We start from the raw sequence: 10,702 nt of genomic DNA, 5'->3' as shown, positions 1-10,702 counted from the left end.
ACACACACACACACACACTGGGCCTTGTGGAGAACAGGGCTCAGAGGAGCCAGACTGAATTGACCATTGAGGCATCCCTGTCAGTGTGAAGTGGTGATAACTGATGTTTCGGAGCCTCAGTGATCACTGTCATTCTGGAGGAGCCAGGAACGCTGACTGTATCTGGAGAAGCTTTCACCACCTGAACATCATTAGAAAGACCTCTCTGCTCTGAGGCCTCAGTTTTGTCCTAAGCCCAAGTCTTCTAAGACCTGGCCAGGGGTTGCTCCAAGCAGCCTGGCCACAATTCAGGCCGGGGGGAGGGTGACGGAGGAGACTAGTTATAGACATTGTTACTGGTTGGGACCCTGGCCTGGCAGCTATGAGACCTTAGGTTCCACATTTAGGGAAAGAAATGTAGCATTAAAGTCATTGTAACTCTTCACACTCTTCATGGGTCCAAAGCCCTGTTCCTAACCTGGTAGGGTTACCGCTACATTTGAGGAGAAGTTTATTTGTTTATTTGGGTACTAGGGATTGAACTCAAGCCCGTCCCTTTTTTCTATTTTTTATTTTGAGACAGGGTCTCACTGTGTAGTCTAGGCTGGCCTTGAACTCAAGATCCTCCTACCTTAGCTTCCTGAGTGCTGAGATTATAGGCTGCACCAGAGTGTTTGACATCTCTATCATCACCATCTACGGAGAACTCTTTTCATCTTGCAGAACTGAAACTCGGTAGCCTTCGAACAAAACTCATTTCCCTTTCCTCTAGCCGCTGGCAACCACTGTTCTCCTTTCTGTCTCTGAATCTGACTGCTCTACCTATGTTACTGTGGTGTATGTACTGCCTTCTGCTTGTCCGTTAATCCATCAGTGGAAATTTGGGTTTCTTCTACGTTTTAGCTGTTGTGAATAATGCTACTATAACATGGTGAACACATTTGTCTTCCAGAGTTTACTTTTGATTCTTTTCATTATATATATAAATAAATGAGATCAGACAGGGCATGGTGGTACATTCCTATAATCCCCGAATTTGGGAGGCTGAGACAGGAGGAGTGCCGTGAGTTTGAGGCCAGCCTGGGCTCCATAGTGAGTTCAAGGCCAGCCTGAACTACAGAGTGAGACCATGTTTAAAAAAAAAAAAAAAATTAGAGGCATGTGCCACCATACCTGACTGAAAACAGTGACATTTAAAGTCAACTACAGGGGCTGGGGATTTAGCTCAGTGGCACAGCACCTGCGTGGCAAGCACAAGGTTGTGAGTTCGATTCCTGGTACTGGGGAAAAAAAAAACTAAAAAAAAAAAAGTCAACTACAAGTAAGCGCAGAGTTAAGTCTCAGGTGTATCTAGGTTCCCCTTGGTTACAGGAGAAACCATGACCCCTGGCCCAGGACCCATGTCCTGGGGCAGCCACTCTACCCGCTCCTCCAGGGGCCATGGGAGCGAGTACTGGCGATGAAGTCAGTGCTGGGTCTGGGGCGTTCACGGCCACCTCGGCAGAGGTTCCGAGTGGGCAGGAGGATTCTCAATCACCCTACAGGCTACGGCTACACCACGCCACTGACAGACGCAGGCAAGGCCTTCTCCCTCGCCTTTGCGCTCCTGGGCGTGCCGACCACCATGCTGCTGCTGACTGCCTCGGCCCAGCGCCTGGCGCTGCTGCTGACACGCGTGCCCCTGTCTTGGCTGAGCTTGCGTTGGGGCTGGGACCGCCGGCGGGCCGCCCGATGGCACCTGGTGGCCCTGCTGGCCGTCGTGGTGACCATCTGCTTCCTGGTGCCGGCTGTGGTCTTCGCATACCTGGAGGAGAACTGGAGCTTCCTGGATGCTTTCTACTTCTGCTTCATCTCTCTGTCCACCATCGGCCTGGGAGACTACGTGCCCGGGGAGGCCCCGGGCCAGCCCTACCAGGCCCTCTACAAGGTGCTGGTCACAGGTGAGCTGGTGGCTGGCTGGGGCCCCCCGGGGACACAGGCATTGCCTTATGGGGGGGCGGGGCATCTCCTGGCTTCCAAGAGGGATGCCACCCCAGCCTGGGGCACTGCAGAACGGTACCCCTGCCCCGGGGATCAGAACCCGCGTGGACCCCGTGCCTCTCCCCGTGTCCCCGCAGTGTACCTCTTCGTGGGCCTGGTTGCCATGGTGCTGGTGGTGCAGACCTTCCGCCACGTGTCCGACCTCCACGGTCTCACAGAGCTCATCCTGCTGCCCGATCCATGCTCCGCCAGCCTCCGCGAGGAGGAGACTGACCAGGTGGACATTCTGGACTCCCAGCCGGACCTGCACGAGCAGCTCTCTGTCAGCTCCCACGCCGACTATGCCTCCATCCTCAGGTAGCCGGGCGGGCGCCTCGAGGCGGCAGGACCCACGGACAGAGCCGACCAGTCACGACTCTCCATCCTGTGTGCGGGAGGCATAGTCACCAACTGTCCGTCTCGTCCCGGTTTACAGTGGCGGGCTGGGCGGCAGGGCTGACCACTCTCGGGGTCCTCTGGGCACCAGAATGACCCTGCTCACCTCCCTCCGTCCCCCTTTCGCTCACTGTCTGGCCACTCTGGCGCCCCGCCGTTCAGCCCTGTCTCCATCTCTTGCCATCTGTCTCACTCCCTCAAACACTCTGTTTCGCTCTCACTCGGCAGCTCATCAGCTGCTGACTGTACCAGGCTCTGGGCCTGGACCTCATTCTGGCCCTAGGTTGGTCACCCTGCCTCGGTCCAGTGGCTGTCCCTCTCTGGGTCTGGATTTCCCCAGATGTCAGACGGAAAGCAACTGGCCATTCATCCAGAGACCCTTCCTTTGTGCTGACCCTGTGCTAGACAGCGTGGGGACACAGTAGTGGTGGGGGGTAGCCCTGGGCTCGCCTGTCATGGGGCGCACAGACCAGTGCGGTAGGCAGACCTGTTCTCAGACAGTGACAGTCCCAAGCAAGCGGGACTTCAGTGGAGGTGCCAGCGGGATCAGGGATGCCATGGAGAAAGCACAGGCAGAGTGGCAGGGCTGGGGGAGGCACAGCCCTTTGGGAGGGCTTCCCGGAGGAAGGGACAGTTCCACTAAGAGCTAGCTGGGTGGTGCATGCCTGTAATCCCAGCACGCTGGAAGGATGAGGCGGAGGTGCAAGGCCGAGCCCAACTTGGGCAACTTAGTGACTTAGTGAGACCCTGTCTCAGAATTAAAAATAAAGGGCTGGGGTGCAGCCCCGTGTGAAGCCCTGGGTTCCATTCTGGTACTATGAGCACATTTAACTAAGACCTGAATGTGAGGAGTGGTCAGGGGAAGCAGTCGCCCCTGATTTATTTTTTCTCAGGTGTCTCCAGGGAGTAGCACCCATATGGAGAGCCCTGGAGTGGGCCTGGGTGGCAGCATCCTCCTCAGCATCCTGGCAGGCGGGAAGGGGACAGGACCACAGCCCAGACCCCGGGGGCTTGGGAAGGTGCTGGTCCCAGCATGGCTGCAATGCAGCAGCCGTGCTTGTGTCCTGAGCACTAAATTCATGACCTACCCGGGGCTCAGCCATGTCCTGCCTGTGTCCCCAGGCAGCCATACTACCTCTCAGGCTCTGTTTCTATAAAAGAATGACCTTAAGGTGGTGATCACCTTCAAAAACTGATTTTGTAGAGCCTGCCATGTTTTTTTTTTTTTTTTTTTTTGGTTTTTCTCTGGTACCGGGAACCGAACTCACGACCTTGCGCTTGCCAGGCAGGCGCTTTTTGCCACTGAGCTAAATCCCCAGCCCCAAGCCTGCCATGTTGTTAGGTGACATTCGCTTTGGCCAGGCTTGTTCTGGGTACTTTATATCTGAGGGAAATAATATCATCCTCTTTCTACAGCAGTGACACTGAGGAAGGGCAACCTCTTGGCTTCGTCACTAAGTGAGGATGTGGTGGGTTTCAGGTGCAGGCCCCAGCCGGGCCACCTCCTGAGATGGCTCATCTCTGTGCTAAGGGCCCCTCGCTGCGCTCTCCAGCTCTGCACATGCTGTGAAAGTGACAGAAGGGAGGTAGGAGCTGGGTATGGTGGTGCCCACTTGTAATCCCAGCACTCTGAGAGGCTGAGGCAGGAGGGTCAAAAATTTGACCCCAACCTGAGTGATTTAGTGACTTAGTGAAATGCTGCCTCAAATTAAAAATTTTAAAATAGGCTGGGGATGTAGCTCGGCAGAAAGGTTCTAGGTTCAGTCCCCAGTACTGCAAAAATAGATGGATAGATGGATAGGTCAATGAAAGGGGCATCAGGCAGTCACTTGGCCCACAGGGCCAGCGCTCCGCTCCCAAGTGGTCAGTGGAGATGGAGATGCAGAGATGTGGGAGTTCAGGACCCGGAGGGAGTGAGCGCAGGCCAGCCATGGGCATGAGGCAAAGGGTGTTTATATTTTGTTTATATCACAGGAGAGATTTTGGTTTTGACTAACAAAACCTTGACTGGTGCTGGCTGAAATAAGACAGTTATACTGCACACCAACAAAGAGAGGGAGAGCTCCAGGAATGATTCTATCCACAGCAATGGCAGAGTCTTGTAGCCCCAGGTGGCCCTGTCTCTGCTTGGTCACCCTCAGCTACAGGCTTGGCTCCTATGAGTGCCCCCCTCATGGTCCCAAATGGCTGCCACAGATCCAGACATCACAACCAGATGTGATAATGTCTCGTGCAAGCAGTGACCTCAAACCAGTATCTTGGTACGAGAAAGAAGAGCTGACAAATAAGGCAGAAAAAGTGCAGGGCACAGAGGAATGGGAACACCAGGAAGGTGGAGAGTATTAGCAACAGAAGTGAGAATTTTAAGGAGGGAGAATCAACGCTGTCATTCCTTGCTAAAAAGTGACAGAAGATTGTTCTAATGACGATGATAGTAAATCCTTACATAGGGTTTACTGTGCATCAAGTACAGTTCCAAGAACTATGTGTATGTTTTTCACCCTCTCAGCAGTCCTGTGGATTATGTACATGATCTACATTTTACAGATGAGAAAAAGGGGCTCAGAGAGGGTAAGTAACCTGCCCAAAATCACACAGGAAGTGTGTGATAAAATTGGGATTTGAACAGGTTTTGTTTGGTACTTTTTCCCACAGGAGTTCAGAATACCCAGAGTCTACCTCTCTCAGCCTCGCAGGCTTGCCAGCTTCTTACCAAGGTCATAGCTGACCTTACTGCCAAATTCACCATGGGGTGAGGAGACAGCTGCTTGTCATCTTGTTTCTTTTGTTTGTTTTGTTTTGAGACAAGATCTCACTATATAATCAGGTTGACCTTTTTTTTTTTTTTTGGTACCAGGAATCGAACTCATGACCTCAGGCTTGCCAGGCAAGCGCTTATGCCACTGAGCTACATCCCTGGCCCAATCAGGCTGACCTTGAATTCACTATATGCACAGCCTGGCCTTGAACTCACAGTGATCCTCCTGCCTCAGCCCCCGAGTGCTAGATTACAAGGCACCAGGACCATAGGCATGCACCACCATGGCTGGCTGCTGGCTCGCTTCTCATCTTCTTCAGAGAGGTGCCTGTGTGCTCTGGCTTCCACTCCTGCCTGTGATTCTTTCTAAATTCCTCTCGAGAAAGAACATGGTAGCCAGGTGTGGTGGCACATGCCTGTAAGCCCAGCACTCGGGAGGCTGAGGCAGGAGGATCGCTGTGAGTTCGAGATCAGACTGAGCTACAAAGAGAGCTCAAGGCCAGCCTGGACTGCATAGCGAGACCCTGTCTCAAAACAAACAAACAAAACAAAACAAAACAAACAAAAAAACCACTGAAAGCCAGGTCCGGGTCAGTTTAAGACATTAAACAAGGGGGCTGGGGATTTAGCTCAGCAGCACAGCACCTGCCTGGCAAGTGCAAGGTCGTGAGTTCGGTTCCTGGTACCAGAAAAAACAAACAAAAAACAAAAAAGACATTAAACAATAAAAAAGTATGTTGTGTGGGAAAAACTCTGGAGGAAACTGGGGGAGCTGAGAGTGCATACGGCGGGTCTCTCTGTCCCCCTCCTGCTGTGTTCTGTGCAGACCCCAGCAATATGTGCAGCAGCGACCTAGCACAGGATTTCTGGTGATTGCAGGCTCCCGAGGCAGAGGCCCTGGCTCCAAGTCTGAAATCTGTCACTCCCAGGCTGTGTGGCTGTGGGCAAGTGATCGCATCTCCCTGAGCCTCAGTCTGCTCATCTGTGAAATGGACTGCAAATGTACTACCTCATGAACTCAGTCAGCAACCTGATAATACCTGTAAAGCCATCAGAGCAGCGGCTGGGACCCAATCAAATGTTGCCTGATTTTTCTTCTCTTTTCTGCCCTCTGTCTCCTTATATTATAGATGTAATAAAATATCAATATTTTATTTTAATAATGTGTTCTATTATCCTCATTTCTGCACCTTGCTTTTTTTAACCATAGTATATGTCAGAGATCATGCCCCAGACATACAAGTAGGTCCTTTTTATTTATTTTTTCAATACAGGGTCTTGCTTTGTAGTTCAGGCTGGCCTTGAACTCACAGAGGTCCTCCTGCCACAGCCTTCGAAGTGCTGGGATTACAGGCATGTGCCACCATACCTGGCTCTGTGTGTGTGTGTGTGTGTGTGTGTGTGTGTGTGTGTGTGTGTTTGTAGTACTTGGGATTGAAATCAGGGCCTTGTACATGCTAGGCAAGTGCTCTACCACTGAGCTACATCCCCAGCCCAGTAGGTCCTTTTTGTACCTGCAGTGGCTCCTTAGGACACGCTGCACACATCATTCCAGCACCCCTGTGGATAGGTGTGTGGGCAGCTTTATCTTTTGCTGGTAAAACAATGCTACACTGAACACCTTGTACTTCAAGATCTAACAAAGCACCCTAGCCCTCTGGGGGTCTGGGTTCCCCAGCTGGGGGCCGTTAGGAGAGCCTGGTCACACAGACTCTGGGGAAGCTAGAAGAGTGTGGGAGTACTCTTAGGATGAAGTCACCCTCCCTGGCCTATGGGGTGGTGCTGTGCTGGACAGGTCGGGGAACAGTGACACAGAAAGCCCAAGCCTCTGCCCTCATAGAGCTCCAGATCCAGTGAGAGGAAAATCTGTCTCTAGCTGGGTGTGGGTGCACATGCTGGTAATCCCAGCACTTGGGAGGCTGAGGCAGGAAGGTCGCTGCAAGTACAAGGCCTGTCTCAAAAAACAAACCAAAAAAAAAAAGCTCCACAACAACCTGTCTCTAGCCACTCACGGCCTGCAGCGGTCAAAGGATGAGATGCATGCCTGTTGTGTGTCAGATAAAGCCCAAAGGAGGGCTGGGGGTGCAGCTCGGGGGTAGAGCACTTGCCTGGTGTGTGGGCAACCCTGGACAGGATCCCCAGCACTTTAAAAAATGAAAAGCCTGAGGCGAGGAAAGGGCCGCTGCAGTGATGAGTCAGGAAAGTGCAGCAGAGGGTGTGAGTGTGTGCACAGGTCTGGAGAAGAGATGGCGCCTGCAGGGATATTCCAGTCACTCCGTGCCACCGGGCAGCAAAATAGAGATCTGCGGGGAGAAGGGGCAGGGATGAGGTTACGCAGGGCTCTACGAACCTCAGGAATCTGGAGGTCCTGGAGCTCAGGCTCTCAGAGAGGTGGCCCCCAGGCATCGGATCCCTATTCCCTGTGAATTTGCTAGGATACAAATTCTTGGCCCCACCTCTGACCTACCTGAGTAAACGCTCTGGGGGGAGAGCCCACCAGCCTCTCTGAAGCACTCTTTTTGGTGAGTCTCACATGAAGTGAACTCAAATTTGAAAAGCACTGGTTGGGGCTGGGGATATAGCTCCGTGTACCACGCCTGCCTGTGAGGTTGTGAGTTTGATTCCCTAGGACCAAAAAAAAAAAAAAGGAAAAGCACTGGTTAACAGTCATTTTGTACTTCATCAAAAAGTCCTGTCAAAAGAAACAATTACAACAAATTTATCTCACTATAGAGTTCAGGCTGGTCCCCAGCTCACAGCAAGCCTCTTGCCTCAGCCTCCTAAGTGCTTCCATTACTGGGGTACACTGCCATGCCCGGCTACAACAGAGATTGATGGTCTTAAATGGCTTTTATTTTTTAATTTAAAAAATTTATTATTATTTGTGATTTTAGAATTGGCCTTGTACCAGGCCTGTTTCACCTGCTGTACGGTAGTACAATCACAGAAATGAAAGATAGTTTATTCACAAGGGAGCAAGGGTGGAGACAAGACAGCAAGTCTCAAATCTGCCTCCCCAAGGGCAGGATTTAGGGATACGTGCGGGACGCCAGGAACAGGCTGATTTAAGGTGAGTGAATGGTGGCTGGAAGTGAAACCATCGTAATTTTCACATGTGTAACCAATTTTTGTAGTTCTTAGGATACGTGTTCAGAAAATGGCAGTATGATCTGAAGGTAGAGTTTTCTTCCTCCTGAAGTCAAAGAAGTCACCCATCTGATGCTTGCACAGACCCAAGTGAAGTGTACAAGTTTTCAACAAAATTTTCCTTCCAAGTCCCTGAAAAGTAACCTAGGTAAATTTTTCTTTGGTCTTTTTGAGACATGGTCTCGCTATGCAGTTCAGGCTGAACTTGAGCTCACTTTGTAGCCCAGGCTGGCCTCAAACTCTCAACGATCCTCCTGCCTCAGCCTCCCCAGTGCTGGGATCACAGGTGTGCACCACCACTCCCAGCTAATAACCTAGGTAAGTATTATCACTTAATAGCAAAGCTAGTGGGAGACTAATAACATTGCTCAGCATTGGGGCCTCCAAAATTAGTGATTTTTAAAATCAAGTAACAAGTAACAGCAAGTCACTAAAAGCAAGTGAAACCAGAGAGTTGATTCAGGTTTTACCCAGTTTCAAAGTCAGGCAGTATCTCATTCAAAGGAAATGAGCTGAACTGAGGTCACTGGTTTTACAGACAGAGAAGATTGAGGAAAAAAAAAAAAAAAACAGAACAAAAACTAGGCAGGCACTGGGTTTAATGCCCCAATGCACAGGGTGGGGGCGGATATCTTAAAAATGGAACAGGACAGTCTGACATGGTGATGCACACCTGTAATCCCAGCCCTCTGGGAGGCTGAGGCAGAAGGATTGAAAAATTCAACCTACCTGGGCAAGTTAGTGATTTAGCTAGACTTTGTGTCTAAATACATTTTTTTTTTTTTTAACTCAGGACATTGTGCTTGCCAGGCAGGTGCTGTGCCACTGAGCTATATTCCCAGCCCTAAATAAATGTTTTTAAAAAGAGGCTTCAATCACCAGTCCTGAAACAAACAATTGGACAGCTTCTTTCAGTTACTTTCCTTGAAAAGGTTAAAGTAGAGGGAACGCCTACCTAAAACTGGCCTATATGGGGATTTGGCTTTAAAATTCTACTGCTTGCTCAGATTAGATAAACTTAATTTCCACTTGGTGACATGGAACTTCAGAATGAATGGCTACATTTTGGTTTGGCCAGTTGGACCAAGTGCTTAGTCCAAAGCAATGACCTCCTACACATTTTATTTAACGTCCTTAACCGTCAGTCCTAACCTTAATTTATTTAATAATAAATTTTTAAATTTATTTTTCCTGTGCCTTGTTGACTTCCCACAATACCTATATGAGAAGGGTGCCCATCTCTACATTTTTCAACGGCAGATGAGGCGTTGGGATGTGGCACTGTTGTCGAGTAGTTACTTTGAAAATGGCTCACCAAAAAAAAGTGTTCCAGGTCCTTCTTGCCTCGAACAAGGAACTGGACGAGACAAGCTAAAAAAAAACGATGCCAAAAGTTTATTTTAAAATGAAGGGTGGGTGGGTGTGGTGGCGCACGCCTGTGATTCCAGCCCTCGGAGGCTAAGGCAGGAGGATCGATGCAAATTCGAGGCCTGGGCTACAAAGTGAGCTCAAGGCCAGCCTGAACTGCACAGCGAGATCCTGCCTAAAAAAAAAAAAAAAAAAAAAAAGAGAGAGAGAGAGAGAGAAGGGAAGAACCAGCTCTGCAGAGCAAACATAGGTGAACATAGGTGACAGAGAGAGGCAGTGAGCAAAAGAGAGAGAATAGAAAGTAACAACAAAAGTACATCCTGGTTCTGGGAGACCCGGGACGGGATATCGTGTGAGCAAGCTCTTCCTGGAGTCGCCTCTCTTTTATACCGTCCAGATGTCGTGGGCACTGAGTTATGTGGCACAGCCCTGGGATCTTGAAATTGACAGGTCCTGTCTATTTCTCCAGCTCAGCCCTAGGATCTGTAGTTGACAGGTCCTGCTTATTTCCCCAGCCAGCTTTACCACGCCCTATCTATCAGCACTACGCTTGCTTAGCGCGTTAAATCCAGGTTCAGGCCCTAGCACTGAAAAACAAAATCGTTAAGCAGCAGATTAATTCATTCCCACAAAGTCTCTACTTCTTCAGCAGAATTTTTGAGTTGAAGGACATGCAAAGACAGTGCTCACTGTCAGACACTAGGAACTTCTTGCAGGACTTCCTACCAGAAATTTGTCAGCTCCAGCACTTTTTAGGTCGGGGCCGCTCAACCTCGAGCAGGGAGCTTGAGCCCCGCCCCCAAGCCTCGCGCGTACGTGGAGGAGGCGCGTTACTGTGGAGACAGGCACGCCGCGCAGGCGTACTTGGGGAAGGTGGAAGTCAGTTGTGGACGTGAGGGCGGCCATTTTGAGACCGGGCAAGCGGGGTGGGATTGGCGCTGCCGAGCAACGGTTGACCGGTTTTAACCAAGTGACTGGTAAGTGGCGCCAGGAGAAGAGGGTGGTGCCATCCTGGGGGGATGCGGGGGGCGGGGA

General features: G+C 50.6%; 2 protein-coding genes and 1 long non-coding RNA gene across 3 annotated transcripts in view; 2 read left to right on the top strand and 1 right to left on the bottom strand.

Moving 5' to 3' along the window:
- Positions 1 to 2,342, top strand: part of Kcnk6 (potassium channel, two pore domain subfamily K, member 6) — a 9,342-nt gene extending 7,000 nt beyond the window's left edge. Inside the window, exons 2-3 of the mRNA XM_005399855.2 lie at positions 1,524 to 1,919; positions 2,097 to 2,342. Of these exons, the coding sequence (XP_005399912.1) occupies positions 1,524 to 1,919; positions 2,097 to 2,320 (620 nt within the window). The 3' untranslated portion in view covers positions 2,321 to 2,342. The remainder of the gene's footprint in view (positions 1 to 1,523; positions 1,920 to 2,096) is intronic.
- A 4,814-nt stretch (positions 2,343 to 7,156) lies between these two features.
- Positions 7,157 to 10,478, bottom strand: LOC102016366. The gene is made up of 3 exons (XR_263373.2): positions 10,394 to 10,478; positions 7,620 to 7,777; positions 7,157 to 7,455 (listed from the first exon to the last, which is right to left on the bottom strand). It is a non-coding gene; the product is annotated as an uncharacterized LOC102016366 (long non-coding RNA).
- An 84-nt stretch (positions 10,479 to 10,562) lies between these two features.
- The window catches only part of Catsperg (catsper channel auxiliary subunit gamma), a gene marked incomplete in the record, with an annotated part of 43,608 nt that continues 43,468 nt past the window's right edge, over positions 10,563 to 10,702 (top strand). The window contains 1 exon segment of the mRNA XM_013522464.1: positions 10,563 to 10,644.

The sequence above is a fragment of the Chinchilla lanigera genome, unplaced genomic scaffold (genome assembly GCF_000276665.1).
Source record: "Chinchilla lanigera isolate Chin_1 unplaced genomic scaffold, ChiLan1.0 scaffold00067, whole genome shotgun sequence".
Lineage (NCBI taxonomy): Eukaryota > Metazoa > Chordata > Mammalia > Rodentia > Chinchillidae > Chinchilla > Chinchilla lanigera.
Note: the sequence above shows the minus strand (reverse complement) of the source record. Positions and strands in the feature narration are given on the sequence as shown.